Raw genomic sequence first — 20,400 nt, 5'->3', positions numbered from 1 at the left:
TCCCCACGCATTCTTTGCGCTCTGGGATCCAAACACAGTCTGTGCAATCTGGAATCCCCACACATTCTGTGTACTCTGGAATCCCCACACATTCTGTGCCCTCTGGAATCCCCACACAGTCTGTGCCCTCTGGAACCCCACACAGTCCGTGCACTCTGGAATCCCCACACATTCTGTGCCCTCTGGAATCCCCACACAGTCTGTGCCCTCTGGAACCCCACACAGTCTGTGCCCTCTGGAATCCCCACACAGTCTGTGCACTCTGGAAGCTCCACACAGTCCGTGCACTCTGGAATCCCCACGCATTCTTTGCGCTCTGGGATCCAAACACAGTCTGTGCAATCTGGAATCCGCACACATTCTGTGCACTCTGGAATCGCCACACTGTCTGTGCACTCAGGAATCCCCGCGCAGTCTGTGCACTCTGGGATCCCCACACAGCCCATGCACTCTGGAATCCCCAGGTAGTCTGTGCACTCTGGAGTCCCCACACTATCTGTGCACACTGGAATTCCCACACATTCTGTGCACTCTGGAATCGCCACACAGTCCGTGCACTCTGGAATCCCCACAAAGACTGTGCACTCTGGAATCCCCACGCATTCTGTGCGCTTGCAATCCCCACTTAGTCTGTGCACACTGGAATCCTCACACAGTCTGTGCACTATGTAATCCCCACACAGTCCGTGCACTCTGGGATCCCCACGCAGTCTGTGCACTCTGGAATCCCTACATAGTCTGTTCACTCTGGAATTCCTACATAGTCTGTTCACTGTGGCATCCCCACACAGTCTGTGCACCCTGGGATCCCCACACAGCCCGTGCACTCTGGAACCCCCACAGTCTGTGCACTCTGGAATCCCCACAAAGACTGTGCACTCTGGAATCCCCACGCATTCTGTGCACTCTGGGATTCAAACACAGTCTGTGCACTCTGGAATCCCCACACATTCTGTGCCCTCTGGAATCCCCACACATGCTGTGCCCTCTGGAATCCCCACACAGTCTGTGCCCTCTGGAATCCCAACACAGTCTGTGCCCTCTGGAATCCCCACACAGTCTGTGCCCTCTGGAATCCCCACACAGTCTGTGCCCTCTGGAATCCCAACACAGTCTGTGCCCTCTGCAATCCCCACACATTCTGTGCACTCTGGAATCCCCACACTGTCTGTGCACTCTGGAATCCCCACACAGTCTGTGCACTCTGGAATCCCCACACAGCCGGTGCACTCTGTAACCCAAACACAGTCTGTGCACTCAGGAATCCCTGCACAGTCTGTAAACTCTGAAATTGCAATCACCCAATACAGTCTGTGCACTCTGGTAGCCCCACATAGTCTGTGCACCCTGTAATCCCCACACTGTCTATGCGCTCTGGGATCCCAATACATTCCGTGCACTCTGGAATCCCCACACAGCCTGTGCACTCAGAAATCCCTACACAGCCCATGCACTCTGGAATCTCCACACAGCCTCTGCACTTTGGAATTCTAACAAAGCCTGTGCACTCTGGAATTCCCACACAGTCCGTGCACTCTGGAATCCCCACAAAGTGTGTGCGCTCTGGGATCCAAACACAGTCTGTGCGCTCTGGAATCCCCGCACAGTCTGTGAACCCTGAACTTGCAATCACCCAATACAGTCTGTGCACTCTGGTAGCCCCACACAGTCTGTGCACCCTGTAATCCCCACACTGTCTGCGCGCTCTGGGATCCAAACAAAAACTGTGCACTCTGGAATCCCTACGCCTTCTGTGCGCTCTGGGATCCAAACACAGTCTGTGCACTCTGGAATCCCCACACAGTCTGTGAACCCTGAACTCGCAATCACCCAATACAGTCTGTGCACTCTGGTAGCCCCACACAGTCTGTGCACCCTGTAATCCCCACACTGTCTGCGCGCTCTGGGATCCAAACAAAAACTGTGCACTCTGGAATCCCTACGCATTCTGTGCGCTCTGGGATCCAAACACAGTCTGTGCGCTCTGGAATCCCTGCACAGTCTGTGAACCCTGAACTCGCAATCACCCAATACAGTCTGTGCACTCTGGTAGCCACACACAGTCTGTGTGCTCTGGGATCCAAACACAAACTGTGCACTCTGGAGTCCCTACGCATTCTGTGGCTCTGGGATCCAAACACAAACTGTGCACTCTGGAATCCCCACACATTCAGTGCACTCTGGAATCCCCACACAGTCTGTGTGCTCTGTGATCCAAACACAATCTGTGCACTCTGGATTTCCCACACATTCTATGCAATCTGGAATCCCCACATAGTCTGTGCACACTGGAATCCCTACACAGTATGTGCACTCTGGTATCGTCACACAGCCCATGCACTCTGGAATCTCCACACAGCCTCTGCACTTTGGAATTCTAACAAAGCCTGTGCCCTCTGGTATCCCACACAGTCTGTGCAATCCGGAATCCCCACAAAGTCTGTGCACTCTGGAAGCTCCACACAGTCTGTACACTGTGGAATCCCCACACAAATTGTGCACACTGCAATCCCCACACATTCTGTGCACTTTGGTATCCCCACACAGTCTGTGCACTCTGGAATCCCCACACTGTCTGTGCACTCTGGAATCCCCACACAGTCTGTGCCCTCTGGAATCCTCATACAGTCCGTGCCCTCTGGAATCCCCACACATTCTGTGCCCTCTGGAATCCCCACACAGTCTGTGTATTTTGCAATCCAAACACAGTCTGTTTAATCTGGAATCCAAACACAGTCTGTGCACTCTGGAATCCCCACACAGCCTGTGCCCTCTGGAATCCCCACACAGTCTGTGCCCTCTGGAATCCTCATACAGTCCGTGCCCTCTGGAATCCCCACACATTCTGTGCCCTCTGGAATCCCCACACAGTCTGTGCCCTCTGGAATCCCCACACAGTCTTTGCCCTCTGGAATTTCCAGACAGTCTGTGCACTTTGGAATTCTAACAAAGCCTGTGCACTCTGGAATCCCCACAAAGTCTGTGCACTCTGGAAGCTCCACACAGTCCGTGCACTCTGGAATCTCCACAAAGACTGTGCACTCTGGAATCTCCACACAGTCTCTGCCCTCTGGAATTCCCACACATTCTGTGCACTCTGGAATCCCCACACAATCTGTGCCCTCTGGAATCCCCACACATTCTGTGCACTCTGGAATCCCCACACAATCTGTGCCCTCTGGAATCCCCGCACAGTCTGTGCCCTCTGGAATCTCCAGACAGTCCGTGCACTCTGGAATCCAGACACAGCCTTTGCACGCTGGAATCTCCACACAGTCTGTGCCCTCTGGAATCCCCACACATTCTGTTCCCTCTGGAATCCCCACACAGTCTGTGCCCTCTGGAACCCCACATAGTCTGTGCCCTCTGGAACCCCACATAGTCTGTGCACTCTGGAATCCCCACACATTCTGTTCCCTCTGGAATCCCCACACAGTCTGTGCCCTCTGGAACCCCACATAGTCTGTGCCCTCTGGAATCCCCACACAGTCTGTGCACTCTGGAATCCCCACACAGTCTGTGCACTCTGGAAGCTCCACACAGTCCGTGCACTCTGGAATCCCCACACATTCTGTGCACTCTGGAATCCCCACACATTCTGTGCCCTCTGGAACCCCACACAGTCCGTGCACTCTGGAATCCCCACACATTCTGTGCCCTCTGGAATCCCCACACATTCTGTGCCCTCTGGAACCCCACACAGTCCGTGCACTCTGGAACCCCACACAGTCTGTGCCCTCTGGAACCCCACACAGTCTGTGCCCTCTGGAATCCCCACACAGTCTGTGCCCTCTGGAATCCCCACACAGTCTGTGCCCTCTGGAATCCCCACACAGTCTGTGCACTCTGGAATCCCCACACAGTCTGTGCACTCTGGAATCCCCACACAGTCTGTGCACTCTGGAAGCTCCACACAGTCTGTGCCCTCTGGAACCCCACACAGTCTGTGCCCTCTGGAATCCCCACACAGTCTGTGCCCTCTGGAATCCCCACACAGTCTGTGCCCTCTGGAATCCCCACACAGTCTGTGCCCTCTGGAAGCTCCACACAGTCCGTGCACTCTGGAATCCCCACGCATTCTTTGCGCTCTGGAATCCCCACACTGTCTGTGCAATCTGGAATCCCCACACATTCTGTGCACTCTGGAATCCCCGCGCAGTCTGTGCACTCTGGGATCCCCACACAGCCCATGCACTCTGGAATCCCCAGGTAGTCTGTGCACTCTGGAGTCCCCACACTATCTGTGCACACTGGAATTCCCACACATTCTGTGCACTCTGGAATCGCCACACAGTCCGTGCACTCTGGAATCCCCACAAAGACTGTGCACTCTGGAATCCCCACGCATTCTGTGCGCTTGCAATCCCCACTTAGTCTGTGCACACTGGAATCCTCACACAGTCTGTGCACTATGTAATCCCCACACAGTCCGTGCACTCTGGGATCCCCACGCAGTCTGTGCACTCTGGAATCCCTACATAGTCTGTTCACTCTGGAATTCCTACATAGTCTGTTCACTGTGGCATCCCCACACAGTCTGTGCACCCTGGGATCCCCACACAGCCCGTGCACTCTGGAACCCCCACAGTCTGTGCACTCTGGAATCCCCACAAAGACTGTGCACTCTGGAATCCCCACGCATTCTGTGCACTCTGGGATTCAAACACAGTCTGTGCACTCTGGAATCCCCACACATTCTGTGCCCTCTGGAATCCCCACACATGCTGTGCCCTCTGGAATCCCCACACAGTCTGTGCCCTCTGGAATCCCAACACAGTCTGTGCCCTCTGGAATCCCCACACAGTCTGTGCCCTCTGGAATCCCCACACAGTCTGTGCCCTCTGGAATCCCAACACAGTCTGTGCCCTCTGGAATCCCCACACATTCTGTGCACTCTGGAATCCCCACACTGTCTGTGCACTCTGGAATCCCCACACAGTCTGTGCACTCTGGAATCCCCACACAGCCGGTGCACTCGGTAACCCAAACACAGTCTGTGCACTCAGGAATCCCTGCACAGTCTGTAAACCCTGAAATTGCAATCACCCAATACAGTCTGTGCACTCTGGTAGCCCCACATAGTCTGTGCACCCTGTAATCCCCACACTGTCTATGCGCTCTGGGATCCCAATACATTCCGTGCACTCTGGAATCCCCACACAGCCTGTGCACTCAGAAATCCCTACACAGCCCATGCACTCTGGAATCTCCACACAGCCTCTGCACTTTGGAATTCTAACAAAGCCTGTGCACTCTGGAATTCCCACACAGTCCGTGCACTCTGGAATCCCCACAAAGTGTGTGCGCTCTGGGATCCAAACACAGTCTGTGCGCTCTGGAATCCCCGCACAGTCTGTGAACCCTGAACTTGCAATCACCCAATACAGTCTGTGCACTCTGGTAGCCCCACACAGTCTGTGCACCCTGTAATCCCCACACTGTCTGCGCGTTCTGGGATCCAAACAAAAACTGTGCACTCTGGAATCCCTACGCATTCTGTGCGCTCTGGGATCCAAACACAGTCTGTGCGCTCTGGAATCCCCACACAGTCTGTGAACCCTGAATTCGCAATCACCCAATACAGTCTGTGCACTCTGGTAGCCCCACACAGTCTGTGCACCCTGTAATCCCCACACTGTCTGCGCGCTCTGGGATCCAAACAAAAACTGTGCACTCTGGAATCCCTACGCATTCTGTGCGCTCTGGGATCCAAACACAGTCTGTGCGCTCTGGAATCCCTGCACAGTCTGTGAACCCTGAACTCGCAATCACCCAATACAGTCTGTGCACTCTGGTAGCCACACACAGTCTGTGTGCTCTGGGATCCAAACACAAACTGTGCACTCTGGAGTCCCTACGCATTCTGTGGCTCTGGGATCCAAACACAAACTGTGCACTCTGGAATCCCCACACATTCAGTGCACTCTGGAATCCCCACACAGTCTGTGCACTCTGGAATCCCCACACAGTCTGTGTGCTCTGTGATCCAAACACAATCTGTGCACTCTGGATTTCCCACACATTCTGTGCAATCTGGAATCCCCACATAGTCTGTGCATGCTGGAATCCCTACACAGTATGTGCACTCTGGTATCGTCACACAGTCCGTGCACTCTGTAATCTAGACACAGTCTGTGCACTCTTGAATCCCCACACAGCCCATGCACTCTGGAATCTCCACACAGCCTCTGCACTTTGGAATTCTAACAAAGCCTGTGCCCTCTGGTATCCCACACAGTCTGTGCAATCTGGAATCCCCACAACGTCTGTGCACTCTGGAAGCTCCACACAGTCTGTACACTGTGGAATCCCCACACAAATTGTGCACACTGCAATCCCCACACATTCTGTGCACTCTGGTATCCCCACACAGTCTGTGCACTCTGGAATCCCCACACTGTCTGTGCACTCTGGAATCCCCACACAGTCTGTGCACTCTGGAATCCCCACACAGTCTGTGTATTTTGCAATCCAAACACAGTCTGTTTAATCTGGAATCCAAACACAGTCTGTGCACTCTGGAATCCCCACACAGCCTGTGAACTCTGGAATCCCCACACAGCTCATACACTCTGTAACCCAAACACAGTCTGTGCACTCTGGCATCCCCACACAGTCTGTGAACTCTGGATTTCCAAACACTGTCTGTGCGCACTTGAGTCCTCACACAGTCTGTGCAGTCTGGAATCCCCAGACAGTCTGTGCACTCTGGAATCCCCACACAGTCCGTGCACTCTGCTATTCCCACACACTGTGCACTCTGGAATCCCCACCCATTCTGTGTGCTCTGTAATCTCCACACCGTCTGTGCGCTCTGGAATGCCCACAGAGTCTGTGCACCCTGGACTCCCAATACAGCCTGTGCACTCTGGTATCCCCACACAGTCTGTGCACTCAGGAATCCCCACACAGTCTGTGCACTCTGGAATCCCCACACAATCTGTGCAATCTGGAATCCCCACACAGTCAGTGCACTCTGGAATCCCCACACACTCTGGGAACACCGGATTCCCCACACCGTCTGTGCACTGTGGAATCCCCACACAGTCTGTGCACTCTCGTATCCCCACACAGTCCATGAACTCTGGAATCCCCAAACAGTCTGTGTGCTCTGGGATCCAAACACAGTCTGTGCACACTGGAATCCAATCACAGTCTGTGCCCTCTGGAATCCCCACACAGTCTGTACATTCTGGAGTCCCCACACAGTCTGTGCACTCTGGGATCGCCACACAGCCCGTGCGCTCTGGAATCCCCACACAATCTGTTCACACTGAAATCCCCACACAGCCCGTGCATTCTGGAATCCCCACACAGTCTGTGCACTCTGTAATCCCCACACCGTCTGTGCACTCTGGAATCCCCACACAGTCCGTGCACTCTGGAATCTCCACACAGTCTGTGCACTCTGGAATCCCCACAAAGACTGTGCACTCTGGAATCCCCACGCATTCTGTGCACTCTGGGATTCAAACACAGTCTGTACACTCTGGATTCACCACACAATCTGTGCACTCTGGAATCCCCACACATTCTGTGCACTCTGGAATCCCCACACAGTCTGTGCCCTCTGGAATCCCCACACAGTCTGTGCCCTCTGGAATCCTCATACAGTCCGTGCCCTCTGGAATCCCGACACAGTCTGTGCCCTCTGGAATCCCCACACTGTCTGTGCACTCTGGAATCCGCACACAGTCTGTGCACTCTGCAATCCCCACACAGCCGGTGCACTCTGTAACCCAAACACAGTCTGTGCACTCAGGAATCCCTGCACAGTCTGTAAACCCTGAAATCGCAATCACCCAATACAGTCTGTGCACTCTGGTAGCCCCACATAGTCTGTGCACCCTGTAATCCCCACACTGTCTATGCGCTCTGGGATCCCAATACATTCCGTGCACTCTGGAATCCCCACACAGCCTGTGCACTCAGAAATCCCCACACAGCCCATGCACTCTGGAATCCCCACACAGCCTCTGCACTTTGGAATTCGAACAAAGCCTGTGCACTCTGGAATTCCCACACAGTCCGTGCACTCTGGAATCCCCACAAAGTGTGTGCGCTCTGGGATCCAAACACAGTCTGTGAACCCTGAACTTGCAATCACCCAATACAGTCTGTGCACTCTGGTAGCCCCACACAGTCTGTGCACCCTGTAATCCCCACACTGTCTGCGCGCTCTGGGATCCAAACAAAAACTGTGCACTCTGGAATCCCTACGCATTCTGTGCGCTCTGGGATCCAAACACAGTCTGTGCGCTCTGGAATCCCCGCACAGTCTGTGAACCCTGAACTCGCAATCACCCAATACAGTCTGTGCACTCTGGTAGCCCCACACAGTCTGTGCACCCTGTAATCCCCACACTGTCTGCGCGCTCTGGGATCCAAACAAAAACTGTGCACTCTGGAATCCCTACGCATTCTGTGCGCTCTGGGATCCAAACACAGTCTGTGCGCTCTGGAATCCCCGCACAGTCTGTGAACCCTGAACTCGCAATCACCCAATACAGCCTGTGCACTCTGGTAGCCCCACACAGTCTGTGCACCCTGTAATCCCCACACTGTCTGCGCGCTCTGGGATCCAAACAAAAACTGTGCACTCTGGAATCCCTACGCATTCTGTGCGCTCTGGGATCCAAACACAGTCTGTGCGCTCTGGAATCCCCGCACAGTCTGTGAACCCTGAACTCGCAATCACCCAATACAGTCTGTGCACTCTGGTAGCCCCACACAGTCTGTGCACCCTGTAATCCCCACACTGTCTGCGCGCTCTGGGATCCAAACAAAAACTGTGCACTCTGGAATCCCTACGCATTCTGTGCGCTCTGGGATCCAAACACAGTCTGTGCGCTCTGGAATCCCCGCACAGTCTGTGAAGCCTGAACTCGCAATCACCCAATACAGTCTGTGCACTCTGGTAGCCCCACACAGTCTGTGTGCTCTGGGATCCAAACACAAACTGTGCACTCTGGAGTCCCTACGCATTCTGTGGCTCTGGGATCCAAACACAAACTGTGCACTCTGGAATCCCCACACATTCAGTGCACTCTGGAATCCCCACACAGTCTGTGCACTCTGGAATCCCCACACAGTCTGTGTGCTCTGTGATCCAAACACAATCTGTGCACTCTGGATTTCCCACACATTCTGTGCAATCTGGAATCCCCACATAGTCTGTGCACGCTGGAATCCCTACACAGTATGTGCACTCTGGTATCGTCACACAGTCCGTGCACTCTGTAATCTAGACACCGTCTGTGCACTCTTGAATCCCCACACAGCCCATGCACTCTGGAATCTCCACACAGCCTCTGCACTTTGGAATTCTAACAAAGCCTGTGCCCTCTGGTATCCCACACAGTCTGTGCAATCTGGAATCCCCACAAAGTCTGTGCACTCTGGAAGCTCCACACAGTCTGTACACTGTGGAATCCCCACACACATTGTGCACACTGCAATCCCCACACATTCTGTGCACTCTGGTATCCCCACACAGTCTGTGCACTCTGGAATCCCCACACTGTCTGTGCACTCTGGAATCCCCACACAGTCTGTGCACTCTGGAATCCCCACACAGTCTGTGTATTTTGCAATCCAAACACAGTCTGTTTAATCTGGAATCCAAACACAGTCTGTGCACTCTGGAATCCCCACACAGCCTGTGAACTCTGGAATCCCCACACAGCTCATACACTCTGTAACCCAAACACAGTCTGTGCACTCTGGCATCCCCACACAGTCTGTGAACTCTGGATTTCCAAACACTGTCTGTGCGCACTTGAGTCCTCACACAGTCTGTGCAGTCTGGAATCCCCAGACAGTCTGTGCACTCTGGAATCCCCACACAGTCCGTGCACTCTGGTATTCCCACACACTGTGCACTCTGGAATCCCCACCCATTCTGTGTGCTCTGTAATCCCCACACCGTCTGTGCGCTCTGGAATGCCCACAGAGTCTGTGCACCCTGGACTCCCAATACAGCCTGTGCACTCTGGTATCCCCACACAGTCTGTGCACTCAGGAATCCCCACACAGTCTGTGCACTCTGGAATCCCCACACAATCTGTGCAATCTGGAATCCCCACACAGTCAGTGCACTCTGGAATCCCCACACACTCTGGGAACACCGGATTCCCCACACCGTCTGTGCACTGTGGAATCCCCACACAGTCTGTACATTCTGGAATCCCCACACAGTCTGTGCACTCTGGGATCGCCACACAGCCCGTGCGCTCTGGAATCCCCACACAATCTGTTCACACTGAAATCCCCACACAGCCCGTGCATTCTGGAATCCCCACACAGTCTGTGCACTCTGGAATCCCCACACAGTCTGTGCACTCTGGTATCCCCACACAGTCTGTGCACTCTGGAATCCCCACAAAGACTGTGCACTCTGGAATCCCCACGCATTCTGTGCACTCTGGGATTCAAACACAGTCTGTACACTCTGGATTCACCACACAATCTGTGCACTCTGGAATCCCCACACATTCTGTGCACTCTGGAATCCCCACACAGTCTGTGCCCTCTGGAATCCCCACACAGTCTGTGCCCTCTGGAATCCTCATACAGTCCGTGCCCTCTGGAATCCCCACACATTCTGTGCCCTCTGGAATCCCCACACAGTCTGTGCCCTCTGGAATCCCCACACAGTCTTTGCCCTCTGGAATTCCAAGACAGTCTGTGCACTTTGGAATTCTAACAAAGCCTGTGCACTCTGGAATGCCCACAAAGTCTGTGCACTCTGGAAGCTCCACACAGTCCGTGCACTCTGGAATCTCCACAAAGACTGTGCACCCTGGAATCTCCACACAGTCTCTGCCCTCTGGAATCCCCACACATTCTGTGCACTCTGGAATCCCCACACAATCTGTGCCCTCTGGAATCCCCACACAGTCTGTGCCCTCTGGAATCTCCAGACAGTCCGTGCAATCTGGAATCCAGACACAGCCTTTGCACTCTGGAATCTCCACACAGTCTGTGCCCTCTGGAATCCCCAAACAGTCTGTGCCCTCTGGAATCCCCACACAGTCTGTGCCCTCTGGAATCCCCACACAGTCTGTGCCCTCTGGAATCCCCATACAGTCCGTGCACTCTGGAATCCAGACACAGCCTTTGCACTCTGGAATCTCCACACAGTCTGTGCCCTCTGGAATCCCCACACATTCAGTGCACTCTGGAATCCCCACACAGTCTGTGCACTCTGGAATCCCCACACAGTCTATGTGCTCTGTAATCCCCACACAATCTGTGCAATCTGGAATCCCCACACAGTCAGTGCACTCTGGAATCCCCACACACTCTGGGAACACCGGATTCCCCACACCGTCTGTGCACTGTGGAATCCCCACACAGTCTGTACATTCTGGAATCCCCACACAGTCTGTGCACTCTGGGATCGCCACACAGCCCGTGCGCTCTGGAATCCCCACACAATCTGTTCACACTGAAATCCCCACACAGCCTGTGCATTCTGGAATCCCCACACAGTCTGTGCACTCTGGAATCCCCACACAGTCTGTGCACTCTGGTATCCCCACACAGTCTGTGCACTCTGGAATCCCCACAAAGACTGTGCACTCTGGAATCCCCACGCATTCTGTGCACTCTGGGATTCAAACACAGTCTATACACTCTGGATTCACCACACAATCTGTGCACTCTGGAATCCCCACACATTCTGTGCACTCTGGAATCCCCACACAGTCTGTGCCCTCTGGAATCCCCACACAGTCTGTGCCCTCTGGAATCCTCATACAGTCCGTGCCCTCTGGAATCCCCACACATTCTGTGCCCTCTGGAATCCCCACACAGTCTGTGCCCTCTGGAATCCCCACACAGTCTTTGCCCTCTGGAATTCCAAGACAGTCTGTGCACTTTGGAATTCTAACAAAGCCTGTGCACTCTGGAATGCCCACAAAGTCTGTGCACTCTGGAAGCTCCACACAGTCCGTGCACTCTGGAATCTCCACAAAGACTGTGCACCCTGGAATCTCCACACAGTCTCTGCCCTCTGGAATCCCCACACATTCTGTGCACTCTGGAATCCCCACACAATCTGTGCCCTCTGGAATCCCCACACAGTCTGTGCCCTCTGGAATCTCCAGACAGTCCGTGCAATCTGGAATCCAGACACAGCCTTTGCACTCTGGAATCTCCACACAGTCTGTGCCCTCTGGAATCCCCAAACAGTCTGTGCCCTCTGGAATCCCCACACAGTCTGTGCCCTCTGGAATCCCCACACAGTCTGTGCCCTCTGGAATCCCCATACAGTCCGTGCACTCTGGAATCCAGACACAGCCTTTGCACTCTGGAATCTCCACACAGTCTGTGCACTCTGGAATCCCCACACAGTCTATGTGCTCTGTGATCCAAACACAATCTGTGCACTCTGGATTTCCCACACATTCTGTGCAATCTGGAATCCCCACATAGTCTGTGCACGCTGGAATCCCTACACAGTATGTGCACTCTGGTATCGTCACACAGTCCGTGCACTCTGGAATCCCCAAACAGTCTGTGTGCTCTGGGATCCAAACACAGTCTGTGCACACTGGAATCCAATCACAGTCTGTGCCCTCTGGAATCCCCACACAGTCTGTACATTCTGGAATCCCCACACAGTCTGTGCACTCTGGGAACGCCACACAGCCCGTGCGCTCTGGAATCCCCACACAATCTGTTCACACTGAAATCCCCACACAGCCCGTGCATTCTGGAATCCCCACACAGTCTGTGCACTCTGTAATCCCCACACCGTCTGTGCACTCTGGAATCCCCACACAGTCCGTGCACTCTGGAATCTCCACACAGTCTGTGCACTCTGGAATCCCCACACAGTCTGTGCACTCTGGTATCCCCACACAGTCTGTGCACTCTGTAATCCCCACACTGTCTGTGTGCTCTGGAATCCCCACACAGTCTGTGCCCTCTGGAATCCCCACACAGTCTGTGCAATCTTGAATCCCCACACCATCTGTGTGCCCTGGAATCCCCACACAGTCTGTGCCCTCTGGAATCCCCACACAGTCTGTGCAATCTGGAATCCCCACACCATCTGTGCACTCAGGAATCCCCACACTGTGTGTGCACTCTGGAATCCCCACACAATCTGTGCAATCTGGAAACCCTGCAAAGTTTGTTTACTCTGGAATACCCACACAGTCTGTGCACACTGGATTCCCCACAGTCTGTGCACACTGGATTCCCCACAGTCTGTGCACTCTGGATTCCCCACAGTGTCTCTGCACTCTGGAATCCCCACACACTGTGCACTCTGGAATCCCCACAGTCTGTGCACTCTGGATTCCCCACAGTGTCTCTGCACTCTGGTATCCCCACACAGTCTGTGCACTCTGGAATCCCCACACTGTCTGTGCACTCGGGAATCCCCACACAGTCTGTGTGGTCTGGGATCCAAACACAGTCTGTGCACTCAGGAATCCCCACACAGTCTCTGCAATCTGGAATCCCAACACAATCTGTGCACTCTGGAATCCCCACACAGTCTGGCACTGTGGAATCCCCACACAGTCTGTGCACTCTGCCATCCCCACACATTCTGTGCTCACTGGATTCCCCACAGTGCCTCTGCACTCTGGCATCCCCACACAGCCTGTGCACTCTGGAATTCAAACACAGTCTCTGCACTCTGGAATCCCCACACAGCCCGTTCATGCTGGAATCCCCTCACAGTCAGTGCACTCTTGAATCCCCGCACAGTCTGTGCACGCTGGAATCCCCACACAGTCTGTGCACTTTGGAATCCCCACACAGTCTGTGCATCTGGAATCCCCACACAGTCCGGGTGCTCTCATATCCCCACACAGTCTGTGTGCTCTGGGATCCAAACACAGTCTGTGCACTCGGGAATCCCCACACAGTCTCTGCAATCTGGAATCCGCACAAAATCTGTGCACTCTGGAAGCCCCGCATAGCCCGTGCACCCTGGAATCCAAACACAGTCTGTGCACTCTGGAATCCCCACACAGCTCGTACACTCTGTAACCCAAACACAGTCTGTGCACTCTGGCATTCCCACACAGTCTGTGAACTCTGGATCCCCACACTGTCTATGCGCTCTGGAATCCCCACACAGTCTGTGCGCTCTGGAATCCCCACACAGTCTGTGCACTCTGGAATCCCCACACAGTCTGTGCAATCTGGAATCCCCACAGTGTCTCTGCACTCTGGAATCCCCACACAGTCTGTGCACTCTGGAATCCCCACACAGTCTGTGCACTCTGGAATCCCCACACAGTCTGTGCCCTCTGGAATCCCCACACAGTCTGTGCCCTCTGGAATCCAAACACAGTCAGTGCAACCTGGAATCCCCGCACAGTCTGTGCATCTGGAATCCCCACACAGTCCGGGCGCTCTCATATCCCCACACAGTCCGTGCACTCTGGAATCCCTACACAGTCTGTGTGCTCTGGGATCCAAACACTGTCTGTGCACTCAGGAATCCCCACAATGTCTCTGCAATCTGGAATCCGCACAAAATCTGTGCACTCTAGAATCCCCACACAGTCTGTGCACTCAGGGATCCAAACACAGTCTATGCACTCGGGAATCCCCACACAGTCTCTTCAATCTGGAATCCCCAGAAAATCTGTGCACTCTTGAAGCCCCACACCATCCGTGCACTCTGGAATCCCCACACAGTCTGTGCACTCTGGAATCTCCACACAGCCCTTGCATTCTGGAATCCCCACGCAGTCTGTGCCCTCTGGAATCCCCACACAGTCTGTGCACTCTGGAATCCCCACACAATCTGTGCACTCTGGAATCCCCATGCCGTCTGTGCCCTCTGGAATCTCCACACAGCCTGTGCGCTCTGGAATCCCCACACAGTCTGTGCACTCTGGAATCCCCACACAGTCTGTGCACTCTGGAATCCCCACCAAGTCTGTGCTCACTGGAATCCCCACACAGTCTGTGCTCACTGGAATCCCCACAAAGTCTGTGCTCACTGGAATCCCCACACAGTCTGTGCTCACTGGAATCCCCACACAGTCTGTGCACACTGGAATCCCCACACAGTCTGTGCTCACTGGAATCCCCACACAGTCTGTGCACACTGGAATCCAATCACAGTCTGTGCCCTCTGGAATCCCCACACAGTCTCTGCAATCTGGAATCCCAACACAATCTGTGCACTCTGGAATCCCCACACAGTCTGGCACTGTGGAATCCCCACACAGTCTGTGCACTCTGCCATCCCCACACATTCTGTGCTCACTGGATTCCCCACAGTGCCTCTGCACTCTGGCATCCCCACACAGCCTGTGCACTCTGGAATTCAAACACAGTCTCTGCACTCTGGAATCCCCACACAGCCCGTTCATGCTGGAATCCCCTCACAGTCAGTGCACTCTTGAATCCCCGCACAGTCTGTGCACGCTGGAATCCCCACACAGTCTGTGCACTTTGGAATCCCCACACAGTCTGTGCATCTGGAATCCCCACACAGTCCGGGTGCTCTCATATCCCCACACAGTCTGTGTGCTCTGGGATCCAAACACAGTCTGTGCACTCGGGAATCCCCACACAGTCTCTGCAATCTGGAATCCGCACAAAATCTGTGCACTCTGGAAGCCCCGCATAGCCCGTGCACCCTGGAATCCAAACACAGTCTGTGCACTCTGGAATCCCCACACAGCTCGTACACTCTGTAACCCAAACACAGTCTGTGCACTCTGGCATTCCCACACAGTCTGTGAACTCTGGATCCCCACACTGTCTGTGCGCTCTGGAATCCCCACACAGTCTGTGCGCTCTGGAATCCCCACACAGTCTGTGCACTCTGGAATCCCCACACAGTCTGTGCAATCTGGAATCCCCACAGTGTCTCTGCACTCTGGAATCCCCACACAGTCTGTGCACTCTGGAATCCCCACACAGTCTGTGCACTCTGGAATCCCCACACAGTCTGTGCCCTCTGGAATCCCCACACAGTCTGTGCCCTCTGGAATCCAAACACAGTCAGTGCAACCTGGAATCCCCGCACAGTCTGTGCATCTGGAATCCCCACACAGTCCGGGCGCTCTCATATCCCCACACAGTCCGTGCACTCTGGAATCCCTACACAGTCTGTGTGCTCTGGGATCCAAACACTGTCTGTGCACTCAGGAATCCCCACAATGTCTCTGCAATCTGGAATCCGCACAAAATCTGTGCACTCTAGAATCCCCACACAGTCTGTGCACTCAGGGATCCAAACACAGTCTATGCACTCGGGAATCCCCACACAGTCTCTTCAATCTGGAATCCCCAGAAAATCTGTGCACTCTTGAAGCCCCACACCATCCGTGCACTCTGGAATCCCCACACAGTCTGTGCACTCTGGAATCTCCACACAGCCCTTGCATTCTGGAATCCCCACGCAGTCTGTGCCCTCTGGAATCCCCACACAGTCTGTGCACTCTGGAATCCCCACACAATCTGTGCACTCTGGAATCCCCATGCCGTCTGTGCCCTCTGGAATCTCCACACAGCCTGTGCGCTCTGGAATCCCCACACAGTCTGTGCACTCTGGAATCCCCACACAGTCTGTGCACTCTGGAATCCCCACCAAGTCTGTGCTCACTGGAATCCCCACACAGTCTGTGCTCACTGGAATCCCCACAAAGTCTGTGCTCACTGGAATCCCCACACAGTCTGTGCTCACTGGAATCCCCACACAGTCTGTGCACACTGGAATCCCCACACAGTCTGTGCTCACTGGAATCCCCACACAGTCTGTGCACACTGGAATCCAATCACAGTCTGTGCCCTCTGGAATCCCCACACAGCCTGTGCATTCTGGAATACCCACACTCTGTGCAGTCTGGAATCCAAACACAGTCTGTGCCCTCTGGAATCCCCACACAGTCTGTGCACTCTGGAATCCCCACACAGTCTGTGCACTCTGGAATCCAAACACAGTCTGTGCCATCTTGAATCCCCACACAGTCTGTGCACTCTGGAATCCCCACACAGTCTGTGCACACTGGAATCCAATCACAGTCTGTGCCCTCTGGAATCCCCACACAGTCTGTGCACTCTGGATTTCCAAACACAGTCTGTGCACTCTGGAATCCCCACACTGTCCGTGCACTCTGGAATTCCCACACACTGTGCACTCTGGAATCCCCACACTGTCCGTGCACTCTGGAATTCCCACACACTGTGCACTCTGGAACCCCCACACTGTCTGTGCACTCTGGAATCCCAACACAATCTGTGCACTCTGGAGTCCCCACACAATCTGTGCACTCTGGAGTCCCCACACAGTCTGTGCACTGTGGAATTCAAACACAGTCCGGGCGCTCTCGTATCCCCACACAGTCTGTGCACCTGGGAATCCCCACACTGATTCTGATTCACCCTCCAGACTTCACCTTCTCCTTCTCCTTCTTCTGCTTCCTCTGATTCACCCTCCTGACTTCACCTTCTCCTTCTCCTTCTTCTACTTCTTCTGATTCACCCTCCAGACTTCACCTTCTCCTTCTCCTTCTTCTGCTTCTTCTGAATCTGGAATACGCACAAAATCTGTGCACTCTGGAATCCCCACACAGTCCGTGCACTCTAGAATCCCCACACACTCTGTGCACTCTGGAATCTCCACACAGTCCGTGCACTCTAGAATCCCCACACAGTCTGTGCACTCTGGAATCTCCACACAGCCTGTGCACTTTGGAAACCCCACACAGCCTGTGCACTTTGGAAACCCCACACAGTCTGTGCACTCTGGAATCCCCACGCATTCTGTGCACTCTGGAATCTCCACACAGTCTGTGCTCACTGGAATCCCCACACAATCTGTGCACTCTGGAATCTCCACACAGTCTGTGCACTCTGGAATCTCCACACAGTCTGTGCTCACTGGAATCCCCACACAGTCTGTGCACTCTGGAATCCCCAGGCAGTCTGTGCCCTCTGGAATCCCCACACAGTCTGTGCACTCTGGAATCCCCACACCGTCTGTGCACTGTGGAATCCCCACACAGTCTGTGCACTGTGGAATCCCCACACAGTCTGTGCACACTGGAATCCCCATACAGTCTGTGCACTCTGGAATCCCCAGGCAGTCTGTGCCCTCTGGAATCCCCACACAGTCTGTGCACTCTGGAATCCCCAGGCAGTCTGTGCACTCTGGAATCCCCAGGCAGTCTGTGCACTCTGGAATCCCCACACAGTCTGTGCTCTCTGGAATCCCTGCACAGTCTGTTTACTGTGGAATCCCCAAACAGTCTGTGCACACTGGAATCCCCACACAGTCTGTGCACTCTGGAATCCCCACACAGGCTCTGCACTCTGGATTCCAAACACTGTCTGTGCACTCTGTAATCCCCACACAGTCCGTGCACTTTGGAATCCCCACATAGTCTGTTCACTCTGGAACCCCCACACTGTCTGTGCACTCTGGAATCCCCATACAATCTGTGCACTCTGGAGTCCCCACACAGTCTGTGCACTCTGGACTCACCACACAGTCCGTGCACTCTGGACTCACCACACAGTCCGTGCACTCTGGAATTTCCAGACAGTCAATGTGGTCTGGAATTCCCAGACAGTCCGTGCACTCTGGAATTCCCGGACAGTCTGTGCACTCTGGAATTCCCAGACAATTTTTGTGCTCAGGAATTCCCAGACCGTCCGTGCATTCTGGAATTCCCAGACCGTCCATGTGTTCTGGAATTCCCAGAGTGTCTGTGCGCTTTGGAATTCCCAGACAGTCCATGTGCTCTTGAATTCCCAGCCAGTCGGTGCATTCTGGAATTTCCCACATGCACACTTGGCAGGCGATGACTCTCCCGGAGCACCAGGCTGGAAAACTATCCTGAGCTGTGGCTTTGGGAGACTCGAGACAATACGCAGAGGTTGGTAGCACACCCTCAGCTGAAGGACGTATGTCCACTATCTCAGACCTGGATATGGAGGAGCTAGAGGGCGGTTGGGGTGAATGGTGGCTTGTTGTCTATCTTGGTCCTTCCTGTAAACTTCCATGCTTCGTGCTTTATTCCACAGAGATTGACGCTCCAAGAAACCTGCGTGTGGTGACCCCGGGGGACAGCAGGCTGGGGCTGGAATGGGACAACAGTCAAGCTGACGTAGACAAGTACAGGGTGGTCTACAGCACACTGGCAGGCGGCCAGTACCATGAGCTGATTGTGCCCGAAAACACAGGGCCAACAAGCAAGGTCACCCTGACTGGTGAGTAACAGCTTCCATGGCATTAGCATTCACCCATTGATGGGCCACAGAACACAGGGAATGGAGTGCGGATCTGTTATACCAGGGCTAAACTCCCCACCTCAAGGGCAATGATGATGATATAGATAGTGCTGCTGATGTTGTTGGTATAATAAAGCTACTAATGGTGTTGATGACGATGACAGTGTTGATGAAGATGATGATGGTGATTGGTGTTGTTGCTGTCTGATTAGCTGGCCTCTTTATTTTGCCTGCAGATCTATTGCCTGGTACTGAGTATGGTATAGGAATATCAGCCATTAAGGAGACTAAGCAAAGTGTTCCAGCCACCATGAACGCAAGGACTGGTAAATTCCCAACTCCTCCTTACTGTGGCTTTCAGTTCCACTCAGTGTATTGTACTCAAATAATTTTGTTTTAATATTTAACCAAGAGAAGTATCAGTATTCAAGGAATCAATTACATTCAGGCAGGCAGTGCGAAGAGATATTATGGGTAGGCTGTACACAGAGATGCTACCGGTAGCCTACACCTCTGGATGGTGCACGTGGGCAGTACCCAGGGATAGTAAGGGTATGCGGTACTCAGGGATGCGACAGGTAGGAAATAATCAGGGGTATGTAGGACCCGTGATGCCTGGGGTTGAGTTCCTGGGGTTGAGTTGGTGGGTTGTGTCCTGGGGTTGAGTTTGTGGGGTTGGATCCTGGGTTTGGGTCCGGGGGTTTGGTTGGTGGGGTTGGGTCCTGGGTTGAGTTGGTGGGGTTGGGTTCTGGGGTTGAATTTGTGGGGTTGGATCCTGGGGTTGGGTCTGGGGGTTGGGTCCTGGGGTTGAGTTGGTGGGGTTGGGTCCTGGGGTTGAGCTTCTGGGGTTTGGTCCTGGGGTTGAGTTGGTGGGATTGGGTCCTGGGGTTGAGTTGGTAGGATTGTGTACCGGGGTTGAGTTGGTGGGGTTGGGTCCTGGGGTTGAGTTGGTGAGATTGGGTTCTGGGGTTGGGTCCGGGGGTTGGGTTGGTGGGGTTGGGTCCTGGGGTTGAGTTGGTGGGGTTGGTTTCTGGGGTTGAATTTGTGGGGTTGGATCCTGGGGTTGGGTCCGGGGGTTGGGTCCTGGGGTTGAGTTGGTGGGGTTGGGTCCTGGGGTTGAGTTTCTGGGGTTGGGTCCTGGGGTTGAGTTGGTGGGATTGGGTCCTGGGGTTGAGTTGG

The 20,400-nt window shown here is 54.0% G+C and overlaps 1 protein-coding gene across 4 annotated transcripts in view; it reads left to right on the top strand.

Annotated features, from left to right (window-relative positions):
- Positions 1–20,400, top strand: part of tnr (tenascin R (restrictin, janusin)) — a 1,257,678-nt gene that overhangs the window by 293,437 nt on the left and 943,841 nt on the right. For all 4 annotated transcript variants that reach the window (XM_085982119.1, XM_085982118.1, XM_085982121.1 and 1 more), the window contains exons 8-9: positions 19,015–19,200; positions 19,458–19,547. In XM_085982119.1, the coding sequence (XP_085838245.1) occupies positions 19,015–19,200; positions 19,458–19,547 (276 nt within the window). The remainder of the gene's footprint in view (positions 1–19,014; positions 19,201–19,457; positions 19,548–20,400) is intronic.

Source organism: Somniosus microcephalus, chromosome 3 (genome assembly GCF_052327205.1).
Source record: "Somniosus microcephalus isolate GS21.2 chromosome 3, FLI_Smic_1.0, whole genome shotgun sequence".
NCBI lineage: Eukaryota > Metazoa > Chordata > Chondrichthyes > Squaliformes > Somniosidae > Somniosus > Somniosus microcephalus.
This window is presented reverse-complemented; position numbering and strand designations above follow the sequence as displayed.